The following is a 22,044-nucleotide window of genomic DNA, read 5'->3' as shown; positions in this document are numbered from 1 at the left end:
ATGATCCCATGTTTAAGCCCAGGTGTACCGCATCAATTTTTTAAATTTTTTCTTATTAATGAATTCAATTTACGATAAAAGAAGAGGTACCATTTAAAATCGCCACAAATCATTTCTTTGTTTGCATATTTTAAAACTAAACATTAATCAGAAGTTATTTTTCCAGGGCATTAATCGTCAAGCCCAAATATCAGCTGACGTGATATTGTAAACAAACATAGACGGAATTTGAACGACATTGTCATTATTTATTTATTTTTATTTTCTTTACTTTTTTTTTTTTTTTTTTTTTTTTTTTTGTGAATTAGTCCACCGGGCAAATCATTCCTTGTAATATATAATACTCGATAGAAGATTGATTCTATAATAATGCATACGCAATCTGTATAAATTAAAATATCATGTTTAAGTGTATTGAATGACCGGGCAACGCCGGGTGTCCAGCTAGTTGAGTTTTAGTAATAAAGAAATGGAAAATCCATAAAAAATGATCTGCCAAATCATGAAAAATATTTACTCCAATTCTTTCTCTAAATCATGTGCTCGGCTGAGCTCTAATCACTAGTTCCTCTTATAAAACACAGCAATAGCTTGTCTTCCTACCACCTCTGCTTTCTTCCTCTGTTTACTTAAAGCCAATCAGTTTCTTTACTTGCCTTCTGTGTTGAACAAATTAACTCTGGACTGCTTCCCTACAAACTATGATATGCTCGTCTTCAACTCCAATATCAATTGATGTGATTGTCTTACACTCCAAAGTCAATCGATATGGTCATCTTTAACTCCAATGAAAGCAAATACTTATCAAGACGTCCTTTTAAGTAGGCAAATATTGTACATATCAGTTGTGTGTTTAGTCTTCCGGTTGTCCATGTCATTAATCCTTATTCTCTAGTAGCTTATAACCTTGGTAGGAAGTGACTCATTAGTATTTAAATAAAAAATTAAAATAATAAATAATGATAAATTAGAATCGTACACCTTTCTTATATAACAACTCAAAATTATGCAATGACCTCAAATGATTTTAATTTTGTTTCCTTTTCCTCTTTAAGATTGAGTCCCTGGTGAAGGGCTTCAAGCTTCCATCTACCACGTATCGGCAGGTGATGATGTTGTGGAGAGAAGAGATGAAGAATGGCCTAAAGAAAACCTCTAACCCAACGGCTGACATTAAGATGTTCCCCTCCTTTGTAAGATCTCTACCTAACGGAACAGGTAAGTACTTGACGATAAATTTGAATATTCCTGCCAATTTCTGCTTGTTCATAACCAGTTAGAGCAGAGCATGCACACAGAGACAGTTATCTATAATATAAATCTCACCTGTATGTATGTATGTATGTATGTATGTTTGTATGTATGTCTGCCTAAAACTTTCGACAGAGGTGACTGATTTTCACAAGATCAGTATAGTTTTGAAGCTCGACACTTTGGATGACAAATATCGAAAAATTGGCTAAAAACATTAATTCCTTCACTCTTTCGCCGATATTTTTGAAAGTCATCCCCTTTTTTCGATTGACTAGCCTTAATTTAAACCGACGTCACTTCCGGTTTGGCGATGGACGCAACAGCAAAGACCTCAGAGTGTTTTTTTTGTTTTTTTATGTTCTTTTCTTTCTTCGCAGTACGGGTTTGAGCCTGCCTGCCTCCTATGATTTTTTTTTTCTCAACACACACCTCCAAACACTCGGGCAACGCCGGGCACCCAGGCTAGTTTATTATATAAAAAGTGGTTGTCTGTATCCAGCCAAGTAAAACAAAAAACTACATAAAATGTTGATATATACCTTTTCGGCATTGCCTTTGACTTTGTCATATTTGGGTTGGTTAATCTTTGACTCCACCCCACACCCTTTCTTTTTGTCTTCAACTTGCCTCTCACAGACGTGTTTTCACTGAATAATTTACTCAGTAAGACTTACCATAAAATTTGAAGTTAACCTAAAAAGGCAATCATAAAAGTAGCATAGTACTTTCTCTGCATAACCGCCGTTAAGGAAGTGTTCAGTATTTTCAGAAATATTAAGCCGCTTAGAAAGTAAGATATTTTCAATACAAAAAAAAAAAAAGAAAAGAAACATAAATCATGCATATCAATATTTGAGTTCACTAAAGGAAATATTAAAATGTAAAAAAAGTTCCGTAATTAGTTTCACTTTTCCTAATATGAATAATTCTGAAAGTAAGAAGTAACTCTACAACTGAAAAAATAGGTACCTGAGTCATTGTTTCATGAAGCATTCATGTTTTGTACGAATGGCAATAAACGAGACAAAATGGAACATTTTTACATAAGTAAGCAAAGTGAAAAAAAATGAAATCATTCCGTTCGGGGCCTCCATACATCGTGATGAAAATGAATGTCGAAAAGCATAGAGTAAAATAGCATTTTTTTTATGACTAAGCAGTATTGTTCATAACTTTATGTGCATTTTTTTTTTTTTTTTTTTTTTCTTCCTTTGAAGATTGTAATGCTGGGTATGGGGCAGCCAAACCAGCTGCCAACATTGCCCCGCTTTTTTATTGAAACCAACCGAGAGCTCTTTTTAGTATCCTCGCTGTTCCCTTAAGTGCAATTGTCTGAATCTCTTTTGCACTTGGTTCACCAGGAATATTAGTTAGGTAGGACTTGTGCATCTGTATATATTGATATGTGCATATGTACAGTAATGTCTTTCTATATAATAGGCTTCTTTGACTATTATAGAGAAAAGTTGGTAGAGACCACAGAAGTAAAACATTTTTTAACTTTGACCCATTGTTTTGGGCTCTTTTTTTTTTTTTTACATAGGCATCACTACTTATCAAAGCCAATAGGCCACTCGAGGATAAGGGTTAAAGAGTGTACAGTAGAAATTGGACAATATAGTAACCGTTAGTAATGAAGACTCGGTAAATTTGTAAACTTATATAGAACGGTTCATCAAAAACTTGTTTACATTAGACTTGCTGACAACCATATTGTAGTCAGCTGGAAAGCAGAAAGACGGAAGACAATTCCATAGGCGTGCAGTTCTAATAAAGAAGCTTTGCTCATGGAATCTACGCTTAGGTTTAGGCACAGATAAAGAGTGGGGGGGGAAACTAGTGATAGTGTTTTCTGCTAGACGGGTGTTTCTTGTGAAAGTTTGGCGAGGGGGGGGGACCATAGAATGAAGCTCAGCCGGGCACCTGCCATGAAAATAACGTTAAAGCAGAGATAAATTCGCTCAAATTAAATTAAAAAGTTTGATCCATGTCCAAGTAACCTACATCTAAAATTTCAAGTGTTTAGACCCAAAATTGGCGAAGGAGTTTGGTAGAGTTTTCAAAGGTCAAATTTTTTAACTTTGATGCCTTGACAGCTAAATTTCTGGCCGAAAACTGATTAAAAAGATTTTTTCAAATCTCAATACCCCTTATGTCAAATCTCGAGTCTTTAGACTTAAATTTGACTGTGGTTTGGTAGGGAAATGCATGCACACACACAGACAATTTCACTTTTATAGATTAAACAAAATGACTCTTTTGTTAAGATATCATTTTATAATCTAAAAAAGTAAATTAGAAGTAGGAACCTTACGATATGTAATAATAAACTTATTTGTATGGTTATGTGTATGTACAATTGCCACGGCGAATGTTTTGTATTTTCTGTGTTCGAAAAAAATGAACTCTTATGGCAGTGTATTCTGTTATTCCATAGAACAAAGCAAGATAGGGGAGCGATCATTAATGTTATTTCTAGGCTAACGTTAGTATGTAATAAATGACTGTATATAAGAAAGAAAAATTTTTTTTTTTCATGTTGGTATGTATAGCTATGAATAAAAGACCCGGTGATTTTCGGGAGGAGTAAATTTAATGAGGGGTGTAATACCTCTGCAGGATTACATATCTTAGAGAGTGAAGCAAAGGGGGTAAATGCTAATATTTATTAAACGGTAACAAAATGTGCACATTTATGGGCAAAAAAAAACATGCTGCACTGTTTGGTGAAAAGATTTGCATATGAATTGCCTCATTGTTTTCCTATACTGTCAAAAGTGAGACAGGAAAAATCTACTTCTGTTTATTATGTATAGAGATGAATTATTGTCCTTATATGTATACATTTCATTCTAATGAAATCTTCAGTGTGTAGATAACTGTTTAAACTGGTTGCATGATTTGACCACCAAAATGTTTTTAAGTCTGAGCACTTAAACCAATAAGACAAATTTAAATTGTTATGCCAGTAGAGAAATAAATCAATATTTATGTCAAATTAAGCAGACGACAGTCAGATATGTATGTATGTATGTATGTATGTATGTATGTATGTATGTATGTATGTATATTAGTGTTGGGACGATTAACCAGAATTGGGAATTGGAAAAATCAGAATTTTGAAGTATCAGAATCAGAAAAATTTGTGCATGTTTTCCAATGCCAAAAAACGATTCCTTTAATTCTTTTTTTATTTGAGTTTGTTTAAAAAAAAAAAAAATCTAACACTGCTGAGAGTATTATTAAAATAATAAATATTGATTTCTTTTTTTTAATTACCAGTAAAGCTAAAATGTATAGTTAAGCCCCCCCCCCCATACACACACAAATTTGTTTTTTACATTTGAGAAAATATGTGCGCATTTAACATGTGTTTTTACAGTAGTCCGGGGAAAAATAACAACTTTATAGTTAAATATTTAGAGATTTATAAAGAATCTGAATCAAAGAATTTAGTACGGAATCTATAATTATATCGGAATTAGACAAAATATGGGAATCGTCTGATCACTAATATATATATATATACAGTAGAACGCTGGGATACGGCATTAAAAATTAGTAACAAAATACAGTACATTATATCATACACATGTAAATAATCAAATAATACTGTAAGGTGGGGCAAATATCATAATCAGGGGCCTGGAAAATATCATCCACATCATAACCTGAAAAAATCGTATCCTGGGGCACCGTATCCCGGGTTTCTACTGTATATATTGTTTGTGTGTAAAATGTTCTCATGCAACAATATATTTTAACTCCTTCAATGATATTATTTTGTTTTTCTTCATTAGAGCGTGGAAAATTCTTAGCTCTTGATCTTGGTGGAACCAATTTCCGTGTTCTTCTTGTTGTACTTGACGGCCCTTTGGTTGACATTGAAAGCAAGACGTATCTCATCCCCCAACAGGTCATGTTAGGAACTGGTGCACAGGTAAGAAAATTCCGCACCCAATTTTTTTTTTTTTTTTTTTTTTTTTTTTTTTTTAAATTTTGGTGCGTGTTAAGATAGTTGACAAATCGATTTTTTTTTTCTAAATATATCGCTTTAAGCAAAAACAATATTACTTAATTGCCATGCCGAAAATAGTAATATATCCAAAAATTATGAAAATTCATTGAGTATAACAAATGCTATTGTGTTTTTAGTAAAGAAGTCTATTGCTATCGACAACAATGGGAAGTCTTTCTTGGCTTTCGGGCCAAGATCACAGTGTAGTATTTTTCAAAGTTTTATAGACCTTTTAGAAAGACCCTGCAGCCCCTCCCCAAATTTCTTATGGGCTTCATGCCTAAGTTTCTTGTGTCATTTTTCATTTTTTGCGTTATAACTTAATTTGTAAATTTCATGCAATAAACTATATAAACAAGATCAGTGTAGTATCTGTTTTACTGCTACACTTCGCCTTTTCTGTTCTCAGTCAGTGGAGGAGAAATCCTTCATGACCAAAGCAATTTTTATTTTTGTTCCTATCCAGAGTACCCTTTTTAGGAGCTGGATTTTCTCCATATTAAAAACTGACCCTGTGTCTAACTCTGCCCTCGTGGGGAGGCAAATAAATAGGAACTAATATTGCAGCCATGACACAAGTAATCTAAAATATCCTTTTCTGGGTTATGTCCCCTGATTTTAGCCTCCTACTGTCTACTTTATAGCATTTAAATAAAATGTGATTTTACCCAATTTTCCTTTAAAATTACTTTTAATTAGAAATAAATTTCTGCTCAATGATTTTTCATAATTTTTTAATATATTACTATTTTCGGCATGACAATTAAGTGCATAATATTTTTGCTTAAAAGAACATACTTTTTAAAAAATCGATTCGTCGATTGTATCTTAACAAGCACCAAAATTTTCTATAATTTCTGCCATTTTAAGATCACTACCTGTGCAACTTTATAAATATACAAATTTGTTCATCGAGAGATATTCTGTTTCATCATATCATGGCTGTTTCAGTGTGGCTAGAATGAGTATTTCAAGTGAGATTTGAAATCCAACCGTTTTGTCAAAAGTACCCCTACCACTAAGGAAGGGAAATCTATGTTTATATATTTGCATTATTAATTACCGAGTATGCTCTATTTCTTTTTCTTTCTTTTTTTTTTTCTAAAGAGTTATTAGGTTATTTTTATAAATTTTATGACAAATTATTGAAATGCTGAATGAGTGGATTCGGTTATATTGTAATAAAACAGAAAGTGTATCTCCAGTTTACTTTTGGGAGCCACATGACCTTCGCTTTCCTTATTTCGTCCTTTAGTCCTCACATTCCATGAGCAATGTTTCGGGCAAAGAGAGAATGAATTGCTGTTTTCTTGGTTAGAATCTATACTTATCGTTGGCAAGTTCTTGACCTCAAAGTACTTTTTTTTTCTTTTTTTTTTTAGCTCCTCATATCAAATGGTTTCGGGCCTTGACCAGAGCGATTGCCATTGAAAAAAAAAAATTGTAGTATGGTTGATTGAGTGCTTTGGTTAGAGAAGGATAGCTCAAGTCAATGCAGGTTTACTCTGGCGAAGGCTTTAGATGCAGGAAATGAAACTAGTGGAGGATTTTCATTGGCTAATGCTGAGCAGTCATTTTGCATGATCTGTCATTTTTCTGACTTAATATATTTTAGTGAGGTTTTTGGTGCTTAACACGACTTTGTATTTGAGGAAGCTTCTTTTTTGTTTACACCTGGTACACAATTTCACTGATATAAATAAACAGTGCTTATGACCAAGATTATTCCTAATCTTAATCTCTATTACTGTACGATATTTCATGGAGTCAGTTGATTCTTTAATCTTTCTCTCCAGTGATGTAATCTCTTTGTATTACCTTTTTACTTTGTGCACTGAATTAAGTACTATATAATCTTGCATCAAGGTCACACGAGTTTTATCCATTTTTTTTTTTTTTTTTTTGTAAATTTTTTTTTTGTAAATTTTTTTTTGTTTTTTCTTAAGAATCTGATTTAAGTAAAATAAAACTTATGAAATTTAGGATAACATTTAACTTTAAGAATAAATTATAAGACTAATTCTGAGAGTTTCCAGAATTTCCGTTTTTTTCCCAGAAAAAAAAATGGAAGGTAAAAGATAAAAAACAATTGGTACTTATGCAGTTTAAATCCCCTTTATCCATGAGTCTCACTCGGCAATGCCCAGAGAGCGACGAAAACCACTGGATTATACAGTGAGCAAAAAGCCCCAAATCAGCAGATGACAAAAAATTGGAAGAAGAAAAAAAAAAAGGGTAGAGTATCATTGCGCTTCAAGCAACAAATCTTTAATCCTGTGACAAGGAAGGAAAATGAATAAGTCCAGGCTGAAATTTATTTGTAAGTCTCCGGAAATGGTCCTCGCATTTTGTCAGGAAAACCGGCTGCTTCCACCTTCTACATTCTCTAACAACCTTTCTCTGCCTACTTTGCCGTCATTGGCTGTTTTCCTTCAAGCAGCAGAAAATACTATTCCTAAGAAAATAATCTATCCTCAGGAAACCACGAGTTGTCCTAAAAAGTCTAAGCCTAACCCACAATAAATGAAAAATGCTAACAACCAAACTTAAAAAAGCCTAAAAAAAAATTTTTTTTTTAAATTTTCCAGGAGAAAAATTTTTTTGCAGAAAAATACATTAAAAAAAAAGAAAATTGCTGTCATCAGCTGCTCCAAACTTTTCTTTGGATATGAAAGATGAAAAAATTTCTTAAAAGATACCACAAAGTACACCTTTTTCATTGAAAAAAAAAAAAAGCTTAACAAAAAAATATATATTCCCCCACCAAAAAAAAATTTATTTGTTCTTTAAAACAAAGCAAATACTTTTTCATTAATTGAAAGAAAAAATAACATTTAGAACTATGCTCTTCTACCAAATTTTAATGTCTTTGGTGTTTTTCATCAATATACACTGGTAGCTTTTTTTTTTTTTTCTTAGTCTGAACAGTCAGCATATCTGCCTTAAATGGTTTCCATTTCCTGTATAATAATTAAAGGAAAGGAGCTAGTATGACATCTGAAATTAACAAATATATATATATATATATATATATATATATATATATATATGTTGTTTGTTTTGGTTTTAGCGATATGTTTTGAATTAATTCAATTATTTACGAAAGCGCATTTTTACCGAAATGCGAGCTGGGATAATTTTCCCTTTTAACAAATTTGGCACCCACACATGGGGAGCGGTATATATTATTTTTAATATAAATATATTTATTATCCAAGCATATATATATATTTATTTATTATCCTAGCACATTTGATTAAATGACAGTTTTATTTTTTATTTTTTGTTGATTTTCTCATTTCAGTTGGTAAGTTGTGTATTGTTGCCGAGTGATTTTTTTTTTTTTTTTCTTTTTTGTCTGCCATTTTTCTCTAGTGCTTTCGATCATTGATCGTCGTCAGGAGCAATTTTGTTGCTGTTAAACCAACTGAAACAAGAAAAAATATGCGGCAGATTGAGAAAATCCAAAAAAATAAAGAAAGAAAATTGTCGTATTTAATCAAATGTGCCTTGATAACTACTTGCTGCCAAAATAAGTGTCTTTATCTATATTACATCTATGTCTGTCTGTCTGTCCCACTTTTTCTCAGAAACTACTGAGCCGAAATTTTAGTATTAACCTTTATTACGATAAAGTGTAGCGAACCAAGTATTATGGTATCCATTCGATGTACAGTTAGGGATTAATAGGATTAGTCATCACACTACCACATTCTAAAAGTTTGGCATCACACTACCAAATTCTAAAAGGTTGGCATAAAACACTATAACTTTTGCCCGTTTTTAACAAGATAAAATGTCTAGTTCCATTGATAAAGAGATCACATGCAATTCATTCAATGAAAAAGAAAAATTAGTATTCTTTGTATTCTCTGATATGAAATGAAAGCTATTGAAAGTTGGCTGAGTATACACGAATAAATCTCCTTGCATTCCAGCTTTTTGATCATGTCGCTCACTGTGTCGCCAACTTCATCGCTATGCATGGACTTGAGAGAGAAACTTCCTTGAACCTTGGCTTCACCTTTTCCTTTCCTTTAATGCAAGACGGTCTTGCATCTGCTCGCCTTTCCAAGTGGACCAAAGGTTTCCGCTGTGAAGGTGTCATTGGAAAAGATGTCTGCCTTCTCCTCAAACAAGCTCTTCAAAAATGCACGGTAAGAGAATCAGCAAGCCATTTTTTTTTTTTTTTTTTTTTTTTTTCCTTGCATGTCTGACTAGCACACCATTTTTAAAAAAAAAATCTTTTATATATTTTCTTTTAATGAGCCACTTGTGCTCGAGTGGCTTTTAGCCTTGACAAAAGTTAATGAAATTGGTGTATACTTTGCTTTTTAACAATTTCATCAGCATAAACTTCTAAATATGGACTTGAAAGAAGGGAAGTGATATTGAAACGTTAGATTCACCTTTTTCTTCTTTACCTTTAATGGAAGATGGTTGTACATCTACTCAGCTTTCCAAAGGTATTATTGGGGAGAAAAAAAAAAAAAACGAACATTTTCCCATTTTCCTTCATCCCAAGAAAACTTTTTTTTTTAAATGCATGGTAAGAGAAACAATGAATCTAGTGATGTAAAAAAAAAAAAAAAATTAAGCCAATTGGTTCCTAAAAATTGAAGTGTATAATTGATTTAAAAATATTACCCTTGAATAGAGCTGGTTGTATACAGCCAGCCAAGTGAAAGTCTTCCACCTGCTCTGATTCAACTTTATTATAGTCTGATGACGGATGTGATGATTTTATAGTAGTAATTTGATTTTTTTCTCCCCCCCCCCCAATCTGCCATCTTGGATTAAAACGGTGCATGCTTTATCTATCTAAAAAGGAACTTTTTTTTTTTTTTAAATAGTCAAAAAAAAAAAAAAAGGTAGGAGAATCACCCGAAATCGTTTTGATATTGTCCATTAGAAAACTCATCTTTGTAGAAGTTTAAAAGGAAAAAAAAAAAGAAAAAAAAAAGGGGTATAAAACAAGAAACAGAAGTCATCTCAACTTCTTCCTTCTCTAAATGGTTCATCATCATTGACTGTTAGGGAAGGGTAGACAACTCTTTCTCTTCAATTACAATATTTAAAATTAGAACATTAACTACTTTAATAGAACGTACTCTGAACTCGTAGCACTTATGCCCCCTCAACATATATATACTCCCAAGTAACCTGACAAGCATCAAAATCCCATCCTTCTACTGTTTAGGTCTCTAGATGCTGGAAAGCCTCCTACTATAATAGTTTCTTCCCTCTGACTGCAAGACTTTGAAATTCTCTCCCTATTTCCTGCTTCCCCGACTGTACTAACCTGCAAAAGTTTAAATGTAATGCAAATAGATATCTCGCTGCTCAACTCCCCACAGTTTCTTGTTAGACAAAATCCCAATTAGAAGCCGTTCATGTTCCAAGTAATAATGTCTTGTTTGGGATAAAAAAAGAGTTTTTAAAAAATCCCCACCACCACTGCATATTCATTCCGGGTGAGTCACGGGAAACCGATGTTTTTTGTTTTTAAGGAAAGCAAAACTCTGCAAATATTTCAACAAAAATTTCATAATGTACATAAAAATATTAACTAAACTATAACATTATGAAATGTTTAGAAGCAAAAAATTATGTCTGACAAATGATGGCCATTTTCACGAGCACAAATTTGAAGCCGCTTTCCAAAGTTAGCCTGCACTTTCACTAAAGTTTCTTCACTTATTTTTTGGATATTTTCACATATTGCAGTTTCCAGTTCTCTAAGTGTGCGAGGTTTCCCAGCATAGATGCGTGATTTGGTAAATCCACACACATAAAAATTGCACATGGAAAGATCAGGTGAATGCGGAGGGCACGGGAGATCTCCAAAGCGTGAAATGACATGATTAGGCAATGCAGCACGAACAGCAGTCATTGAACGTAAAAAAATAAACAAATAGCAACAAACTAAACAGCATCTTAGTCAGCTTTAAAGACTACCTTCCTCACTCCTTATCCCTTACTCAAGGAGAGCAAAGAGTGTTTAAAAAAAACAAACAAACATCCGTTTCCTGTGACTCACCCTGTGTAATGACAAGGGAAACTGTTCCATATATGCAGTTGATACAGATACCTTATTTACGTTGAGAGTAAAATATTTTGGAGTAAAACTGCCTCTTTTTAAAATGGCTAAGATATTTTGGTCTAGTAATTATCTTTTATTATGTTAAACAGGCGACCATAAAAAAAGATTAATCTACAAAATTATGTAAAAATTTATTAATAGATTTGCTGTGAGATTTTTCTACTTAAAAACATTCTGTTGTTACTGATAAAAAATAAAATGCACCAGCGTGTTATCTACTTAAAATGTAGGTCACATTAGAGACCAGATTGTGTTAGACATAAATAAATAGAGCATTGTCGTCGGTTCTGTTTTTGTTTTGTTTTGTTTTGTTTTGGTTTTTTATCCTGAAGGTGTACATATATATTGTAATTCAATATTAGAGTTAAACATAACTTGACCAAACAATTCATCTTAAATATTTAAAAGAAAAAAAAAAAAAATGAAACAATTTACATATTGTGCATTGCTGTCAAAATCATATAGTTTGAAAATCATATAGTTTGAACATTAACTAATTCTGCTTTTGGTATTATGTCTAGTATCCTAAGTTTTTTTTAGAATTTTTGAGAGGGACACAATAGATAAAGTACTAGGTAAAATTCAGTTGTGACATTGGAGGTAGAAGGTTCAATCCTCAGTGCAGGCGATACAAAGAATACAATTGTGAATTAAGACTTCTACCCGGTCATGACTGACAGAACGAGAGCATGCTACTCCCGTGGATTAAATAAAGCATCCCGTTTGAAATTCCATGCAGATTCCCGAGTTCAAGACACAAATGGAGAGGGTTGGATGTTACATCATGAGAAACGTTGTAAAAATAACACTTAAGATGAAACCAGTAGTCCGAAGAATCAAATAATTAATAGTACCTATTTACAATGCTTCCCCACGGGACAGTTAGACACCAGGGTCGTTTTTTAACGTGGAGAAAAGGTACAAAAATAAAAATTGTCTTAGTCGTGAAGGATTTCTCCTCCACTGAAAGAGAACGAGAAATGGAAGTGCCGCATCTGAAGAATAGATACTACACTTTGATCTTGGCCCAAAAAATTCATATTAGCCAAAGGTTTTCAAATGTCCAGAGTTATTTCCCTTGGATTTAGCGATCAGAGTTGCGTCCCTTTTGTTACTGGTTGTTTTAGTTAGGTGGCAAAGAAAAGGCAGCCATTACACCAGAAATGTAAATGCATGTTTTCATTAACCGAAATAGTTCACCGTGCACGCAACAACTTATCGATTTTCATCGTTACTTGCAAATAGTGTTAATAAATTTGTCGAGTTTTATACTTTGTATCTTTTGAGCATTTATAGTGTAGACAATAAACTGAAAAAGTGATTAAGAAACAAAAGTATCGCAAATAAATGTTACCAAAGGCAAGATAAATTGGATAAGCTTTTTGTGCTTTGACTTATTTTTATGCGTTTATTTAATTTGTAATAAAAATGCTCCAACGGCCTTTACACTTCCTTTATTTTCAATACCCCATTAACATTTACTGAGTGGATTCTATCAATATTTTGATTTATATTCCATTTTTTTTTTTTTTTTTTTTTTTTTAGCGATTATCGAGATTCCAAAGATGAGTCACATATCCCCCATTTTTTTGTCTATAGTAATAAATGTCCTATCTTTTTACAATTAGTTCATAAGAACATAACTATTGAACAATATGCAGGATTTTGAAAAGTATGGACTTGCTCCTTAGTTGTCGTCATTTGCACATCCACTCTAACCCTAGAATACTTATCTGTTGACAATCCGTCTTTAGGTTTATATTTCATTGCTACAGATGTCTAATATGTAAATTGCATTACCTGGATTATTCAAACAACTAGTTTCATCTTGGATGTTCGCAGTAGAAGTAAAATACAATTATTTTGTTTTTCTTTTTTGTCAATATGGCTACAAAATATGTCCCACAATTCTTGGCCTTGTTTTATGTACATTCGTAAATTCAATGTTTAAAGTTATTTTATGTGATAATAATCTAACAAAAAAAATGTTTCTTTTTTTGTTGTTTTTGTTTTATTTTATAGAATGTTGACATAAACGTAGTTGCTGTCATCAACGATGCTGTGGGTACCCTGATGTCCGCAGCACATAGTGATAGGAATTGTGAAATTGGTTTGATTCTTGGTAAGTCGATTTCATTTTTTAATGTAGTGTTGGGACGATTAATTGGAATTGGAAAAATTTGTGCCAATTTTCTGATGTCAAAACAATTCTTTTGATTGCTCTTTTTTTTTTTTAATTTTGTTAAAAGCAAACTTCTAGTAATGATACAATATTAAATATTTATAGATTTTAAACTACCCATTAAAACTAAAATCTATCCATCATTCCTCCACAAATGTATTGTTACGCTTGAGATAATCTCTGCATATTTAACATGTTTTTATGGCAGTCAGGAATAAGTAACAATTCTACTGTTAAATATTTCGAGATTTATAAAAAAAATCAGAATCTGGAATTTAGTACAGAATTAATAATTGTATCACAATTAGGAAAAATATTGGAATCGTTCCATCACTAGTGGTTATAGAAGATGCCTCTGTGCAGTCTTGAAAAACAATCAATAAACCCTAATCTCCACTCTATAAGAGTGCATAAACAAGGGTTGTCCACTCTCCAACCACACCTCCTGAATTGGCATTGCTTTAGTCTAGTGACAAGAACTCCAAGACAACTAAAAACAATGTTGAAATAAGCAGATAGCCGTCTTACATTCAGCATCTGGTATTCTCAAATGGTCACCCATTTAGTGCTGACTAGGCTCAACATTGCTTCAATTAACTTGTTTATATATGAAGGGTGTTTGGAAAATTGATGGCATAACTTCAGGACTATATTCTATATGACCTGTGAGAGGTTTGCTTTTATAATAACACTTCCTTACCGCAAGAGGTGTTTCCTAAGTAATGCCTCCTATTTTTTATTTTGTCTGAATGGATTAGAGAGGATTGCAAATTACATTATGATAACTGAACTTACCACCTTGTAAAAAAAAAAAAAAAAAAAAAAATGACCTGAAAATTTCATCTCTCTGTTGCAGATATTAACGGTGTGAGACTCTTAAGAAAGCAGTTCCTAGTGGTGGGATATGGAAAAGGATGATGTTCTCAAAGACGGATTTTGTACTTTTACTTTAGTAACTGACTGAATGAAAACAGAAATAGATTGAATAAAGGATTATGTTAAAAATTACATGTAGATTTGTAAGTATGGACAGATTCATCTAAAGAAAGAAACATTGTGAAAATAAAAGCCAAGATGAAAATAGTTTGAATAAACAAAATAATAAATTTATCAAAATTTGTCTAAAAAAAAAAAAATCTGAAACGTTAAATTGTATTTGAAAATCTAGTAGGGAGACTGGACGTTGCCCGGGATTGAATGATGATCAACGAATATTTCACTCATATATTTTTATTGTCATCGAAATCCGTGAAATCTCCCGGGAGGAAGCTTCACATGCCTTCATGCAGTAACTTAGTCCAAAATATATGTAATTCTACATTTCACTCTTGAGAACCGACTGTTTCTTTTTATAAAATTATTTTATATAAACGTCTTTCTAGTTAACAAAAAAAAACATTAAGAAATTTATGTGCAGGATTTGAACCTACAGACCACGTCATACAAAAAAAAAAAAAAAAAAAAACACGCTATCAACTTACCCACAGTAGAATTTTCCTGGCCTGTTGTTCTATCATTCATAAGCGACTACATGGAAAAAATGGCTTTACCAATAGATAAATAAAAATAACGGTTTTGATTATTGGTAATTATCGGGGGTATTCTAAGAAAAAACTTAATTAAGATAACTCCCAAACTTATGCACTAAGATTCTGTAAATTTTAAAGAAAATCTGTTCAGCCGTTTCAGAGTCTATAACGAACAAACTCACACACACACACACAAAGTTGCATTTATATAATTGCATAGATATATACTTCGATTTATGATTTTTATGTTTGCGATTATTTGAGATATCAAGAGTTGAATATATGAGATTATTTGAGATATCAAGAGTTGAATATAAGAGTTGATTTTTATGTTTGCGATTATTGAGATATCAAGAGTTGAATATATTTTTAAAAAGAAAAAAAAAACTAAGTTAATGTGTTTCTAAAAATCTCAATATAAAAAAAAAACTCCTGTTTGTTTTTGGAAGTGGTGGGAGCATATTGCACACACACACACACATATATACATATAAGCGGCTACTATTTGGGATCATGTCTGACAGGAAACTATGGGGGAATCGAGCAGCAAGATTTTTTTGCATTACATTTAAACTTCTGCAGGTTAATACAGTCAGGGAAGCAGGAAACAGGGAGGGAATTCCAAAGTCTAGCAGTCAGAGAGAAGAAACTATTAGAGTAGAAAGCTTTCCAGCAGCTAGAAAACCTCAACAATGAAGGGGTGGTATTTTGCTGCTTGTTGGGTTAATAAAAATATGTATGCTGAGGGGGACACATCTGCTATGAATTTATTAAAACACATTTCATTATTTATTTATTTATTTTTTTTGTCTTCAGGCACTGGATGTAATGCCTGTTACATGGAAAACCTTGATGAAGTGGAAACTTTGAATTTGGATGATGATGGTCCAAACCAGGTATGTTTGCTGCTTTTGTTTTTTTGTTTTTTTTCTTTTGTCCCTCGACAAAGCAGGGATTGGACTTAGTAATCCACTCCCATTCGTTTGTTCACACTTTTTTCAATAACCACTCCTTGAATTTTTTTGAATTTTTTGCACAAACATTAGTCATGGTGAAAGTAATTTTTTTCCAGAATAACTCTGTCCCCCCCCCCCCACTAGGTAAGATTATAGGAGTAAAAATCCGTTCATTTGTTTGCACTTTTCTCAATAACCATGTTTTGGATTTTTTTTTTTTTTTTTTTTTTTTAACTATTGCACAAACATTAGTCATGGTGAAAGTACTGTAAGTCATCTAGCTATAACCACTGACAATAATATCCTTTTCTCCTGAGTATGTAGAACTAAACCGTTTTCATGAGTAAAGTTTCTTTCCTAGAGCTATCCATCTGTGAAATACAATGCTGCGAGATTGCTTCCCAGTTGACTACAATAGCATAGTTCTTTTCAAGTCCAATATAAACAAACTTCTTGTTGAGCCGTCCTCTTAAATAATCAAATTCGGACTAATTTCAACCATCATTAATAAATCGTCAGTGTTGTCTTACCATCCACCTGACAAACTTGTTAACCTTTATCCTTGAGTGGCCTTTGGGACTCTTAGTTAAAAAAAAAAAAAAAATCTTTCGTAGAATTTGCTCTGGTAAACCTACTACACTTGTAGTTTTTCAACATATCAATGATCTACTCAACCAGCAGCAAAATTTTACTCGTTCACTGTAGAGCTCTCAAGGTGCTTGAAGATTTCCTACTTTAATCTCAAATTGCTTGTTTTTGGAATTCCCTCCCTGTTTTCCTGACTGTAGCAACACGCAGAAATCTAAATGTAATGTAAATAAACATCTTGTTGTCCAATTTTTCACCTTTGTTGCTTCACTATGAATTTGGCTTCTATCACAGATGCCCCCTTATGCTTCAGTGGCAACACGCCTTGTGTTGGGGGTGAATAAACATAAATGAATCAGATATAGTCATGTTGACACACCGGTTCTTGTTAAATTACTGAAATTAAGCAACATTGAGCCTGACCAGTATTTAATGGGAGACCAATTTGTGAATACCAGGCGCTGTATGTAGGAGGACGTCAACACTTGCAAGAGTTGTCATTTCCCTTAGATACAACTGGGGACTGTTTGTGAATTTCATACTCCCATGAACTTCCTCCTTGGGAGGAAGCAGATTAAACCAATCTAGTTTCATTTCAAACATAAAAAACAGTTTCATTTCAAACATAAAAAACATTTTTCTTTTCTTGAATTAAGAAACTTTGAATTTGAAGTTAGTATTTAAGAACTGCTAATGATACGCAGCTGGTTTTTCGCCTGTTAATGCTATAACTGAAACTAAAGTTTTCTGGACACCATATATAAAATTATTGCCTTACAGCAGAACAGCCAATCACAGCGTTTGTTTCATCTTATCTTTGACCTGCATTATATAGATTATATTTTAGTTATCTATAGTGTTTTGGTAGATTTTCGTCGTTATATATAATTCTGCCCCACTTTTGGGGATGGAGGGAGTCATGCGTGAGTGTTGTCTGCCTTTATTTTTCAATTTCTATAAACCATTACATGTGAACATGTAAAATTGATGTTAAAACAAATTGATTTCGAGAATTCTAAAATTCAAAAATATTTCTAGATATTGAGACGTGCACTTAAAGCAGATGTAATTGTCACAAAGAATAAAATTAAGGATTTCTTTTTATCTTTGTTTATAGGTCATCATCAACACAGAATGGGGAGCATTTGGAGATAATGGATGTCTGGATTTTATCCGAACAGAATATGATCGTGAATTGGACACATATTCCATCAATCCAGGAAAACAGCTGTAAGATTTTTATATTTTTTTATTTTATTTTTTATATTTTACTTTTATTTTATTTTATTTTATTTTTTTTATTTTTTTTTTATTTTATTTTTATTTTATTTTATTTTGTTATTTTTTATTTATTTATTTATTTATTTTTTTTTTTTTGTCATAAAAAGGAAGACATATTTTTGGCATTATAAAAATTTGTCATGTTACACTAATAACCAAAATAAGGACATTATCGTTACTGGTGGTGTGGGAGGGAGACATTATGGAAGAGAGGCGACCTTTTACCCTGGAATAAAATGTGTTATGATTTTATAATGACTCTCGTTCAACTGTCATCAAGTATCAATTTCTTCTCTATTTCTGTTATGCAATTGGAAGCATCAGAGATGAGGCAAATTACATCTCTCTTATAATTACGCCCTTTAACACAGTCTATACTACATTTTTATGGACTATGAATTTCATTTTTTACAGTTTTTTTGTTTTTTTTTACCACATATTAATTTAATTCAGCTAAACACATTGATCAGACTTTATGATCAGATAATGCATTCCTCAAACATTCTACCCTCCTTCCCATTCCAGCTATCATTATTTATAACCACAATTTTTAATTTTGATGCTGACTAAGTTCTTTTACTCCACTATGCTATTATATCCACTCTAAAGAGAAAAGTATAAATTATCTTAACTCCATGGATTAGGAAAAAAACTAAACTACATAGAATGCCTCAGTATATTGTTATATAGATTAGTCGATTGAAAATTCACCCATGTCATCAACCATTATGATCAAATGCTTTTTAATGTATTTATTTAAAATTGTAGTTTTAGTCGATGAAATGTCATTGCTTTAAAAAAAAGAGGGCATTTTAAAATAGGTAAAGTTGAAATTGTTTACTTTAGTGACATCAGGTTAATCACGAATCACTATCTTCTACAGAGTGATGATGTACACCTGAACATAAAATGTCTGAGCATATTATATAGATTTCACGACGACTAGCTGTGTTATAGCCACATTTGAGGATGACATAAAGATGTCAAAAGGAAATCTTATTTTGTTTTTTCATGTTCAACAAAGATACAGTCTGTATATGTGTGAAATATTTTTTACGGATTTGAAATTTTAATTGTTTGTCTTTTCATTTCAGAGTAGAGAAGATGATTGGTGGAATGTACTTGGGCGAAATTGTACGCCTAACTCTGGAGAGATTAACGTCCGAGTGCCTCATCTTTCAAGGTGTGGATCTTGAATGTGATTTGTTTAACCGTGGAAAGTTCTATACAAAATATCTTTCTGAAATCGAGAGGTTAGTATAATGGTATACATTTTTCTTAAATTATATATAAATGTGTGTGTGTGTGTGTGTGTGTGTGTGTGTGTGTGTGTGTGTGTGTGTGTGTGTGTGTGTGTGTATCTCAAAACGTCTTTGTGATAGTATCAAGGAGAGTCTGGTGAGCTTTCATGTTCCTGTTGAAAGTTGGAAATCCCTAGCATATGATTGCAAACAATGGAGGGCACTGATATACAGGGGCGTAAAACAATTTGAAACAGCCAAGATAGACCGAGCAAAACTCAAAGAGTATGTCGGAAATGCCAAACCTTGCCACCCAATCATAGAGATCTTTGAAACAGTGAGGTATGTGACCGGACTCTGTTGTCCAAGGTAGATCTCGTTAATCACATGAAAGTGCACAATGATACGGGTTCCATTGCTGTTGGTTTCATCCAAACTAATGACTGTCTTCAGTGTCATGTCTGCTTGAGGATTGAATGATGATCAATGAATGTTTCACACTCCCATATTTTTTGTCATCGAAATCAGTAAAATCACCGCTTATGCACTTGCTTAGCCCATTCCTCCCTCTCTTGTTTTAATACATTGAAAATAATACTGATGGAAGTTATTCATCTCTCTGTTATATAAAAGATAACATTGGAAATGACTGAAAAACCGCACCCCCTCCCTGACAATACCTTGCTGAGTTTACAAAGGAGCATTTTTACCTTAATGCTAGTTGGGAATATTTTTCCCTTCATTAATGTGATGCTCCCAGATGGAGAGCAACATATATTAAACAAAAACTTAATCATCTATGTAGCGATATATATTAAACAAAATCATCTATGTAGAGATATATATTAAACAAAATCATCTATGTAGAGATATATATTAAACAAAACTTAATCATCTATGTAGAGATATATATTAAACAAAACTTAATCATCTATATAGAGATATATATTAAACAAAACTTAATCATCTATATAGAGATATATATTAAACAAAACTTGGGGACTGTAATCCTCATTTTCATAATTGTTGTTGCTTCACCACGTTTCAGCCAACTATTTCTTTGGCATTCTTCGAAAAAAAAATATAACATTCGGTATGGACCTGACAATAGAAGACCAGATAAAAATAAAAACTTGGATTTATAAGACCAAAGAATCCAAGCTTGATTGCCCTTTGGGGCTCGTGGTACAGTGGATGGAGGCATTGCATCTCTACAGTTTCAGGCGAGCATTGTCTGAAGATAGCAGTTTCAATCCTAACCAAAGTTGGCCAAAACATGGTGAGACAACTATGGAAGATAGTAATTACTGGGGATACAGTTATGAGACTCAGCATTCCTATCCCGTTGTGGTTAATCACCTGAAGAAGGCCAGAGGAATAGTTGGCTGAAACGTTATGTAACAACAACAAATATGAAGATATAAATAAATAAATAAATAAATACACAAATTACTCATCTCAAAGGATTACAATATATATATATATATATATATATATATATATATATATATATATATATATATATATATATGAAGTTATATATTTGGATTTTACCGTCACTGGATTATTTATCTTCCACCAGACTATCCATTCATGTGCATTCAGCTTTTTTTTCACCATATTCCCTCTGCTTCACTTTTTTTGTTTTCAAGTAAGATCGTTGACTTGTTGTTTCATCAAATACTTTTGCATGCAAAATCCGATCCCGCATTTTGGTAATTCCTACCCTCTGATGAGAAGGGAAGTATTTCTTCGAAACGCCACGGATTAAGGACTATCCACTTAGCTAGTGTTTCCTTTTCAGATTAAATATGTTTTTAACTCATTTCAAAGTGTTTTTTTAACATGTTTTATTAACTGTTTGCTCGTATATATATATATATATATATATATATATATATATATATATATATAACAAAACTTGATAGTAAAAAGAAAAAAATAATTTTCATTTATTTTATTGATTTTATTTTATTTTATTTATTTTACATGTTTAAACTGTTTCTTTTCTAAATTTTGTAGTGACCGTGGAGAATTCTTTGAAAACACAAAGATGATCCTGGAAGAAATTGGCATCGATAATTACACATTAGAGGACTGCAAAATTGTTAAATATGTGTGTGCTCTTGTATCAGCCCGTGCATCTTTCCTCGTTTCTGCCGGTAAGTAAGATTTGCCTGCCAAAATTCTTTCATGAAATTATTACATACGGGGGTTGTCTTTTCATTGTGTACAATCTTCCGATAAAATCACCATCACAAATAAAATTGGGAAAGTGGACATTTGCAACACAAGCCTGAAACTGTTTTCTAATTTCATGAATCAGAAGAGTATATCGTGGACACTGGGTTTACTTTTGTAAACCTCATAACTCTCGCTTCCCTTATTTTGTCCTTTAGTCCTCATTCTGAGAGTGATGTTTCTGACAAAGGAGGAAGAATTTCTGTTTTCTGAGTCAGAATCCATCTATCTAACATTTGTCATTGGCTAATTTTTGAGCTTGAAGCAGTATTCTTATTCAATATTTTATTTTTATATTGTCTATTATTTTTGTTTTTCATTGCTTTTTTTTTTATTTTTTAGCTCCTTGCATAAAGTGGCTTCATGCCTTGTTTGAAGTGATTTTCATGAAGAAGAAAAAAGAAAAAAGATCGCTGACTTTCTTTCTTTTCTTTTTTTTTTTAAATAGTATTTTAAAGACTTTACTCATCTCCAAACAATGCATATTGCTGCTGAAGTGTAAAGGTTTACTGCAATAAGAGAAAGATTTATAGGCAGGCAACCTGGGTGAGGAGTTTTGTAGAAAGATACTTTACATTACATTTAAATTTTTTTATGCTGGTATAATTGGGTAAACAGAGCTGGAGGGGGCAGGGATTCCAAAAGCAAGTG

At 32.4% G+C, this 22,044-nt stretch overlaps 1 protein-coding gene across 1 annotated transcript in view; it reads left to right on the top strand.

The window, feature by feature from the left end:
* Positions 1–22,044, top strand: part of LOC145283736 (hexokinase-2-like) — a 60,758-nt gene that overhangs the window by 27,925 nt on the left and 10,789 nt on the right. The window contains exons 2-9 of the mRNA XM_080132797.1: positions 1,056–1,218; positions 5,055–5,194; positions 9,211–9,429; positions 13,398–13,497; positions 15,903–15,982; positions 17,748–17,860; positions 19,006–19,164; positions 21,175–21,314. Coding sequence (XP_079988923.1) covers positions 1,056–1,218; positions 5,055–5,194; positions 9,211–9,429; positions 13,398–13,497; positions 15,903–15,982; positions 17,748–17,860; positions 19,006–19,164; positions 21,175–21,314 — 1,114 coding nt within the window. The remainder of the gene's footprint in view (positions 1–1,055; positions 1,219–5,054; positions 5,195–9,210; positions 9,430–13,397; positions 13,498–15,902; positions 15,983–17,747; positions 17,861–19,005; positions 19,165–21,174; positions 21,315–22,044) is intronic.

Source organism: Euprymna scolopes, chromosome 8, assembly GCF_053919585.1.
Source record: "Euprymna scolopes isolate OS-2025 chromosome 8, ASM5391958v1, whole genome shotgun sequence".
Taxonomy (NCBI): Eukaryota; Metazoa; Mollusca; class Cephalopoda; order Sepiida; family Sepiolidae; genus Euprymna; species Euprymna scolopes.
This window is presented reverse-complemented; position numbering and strand designations above follow the sequence as displayed.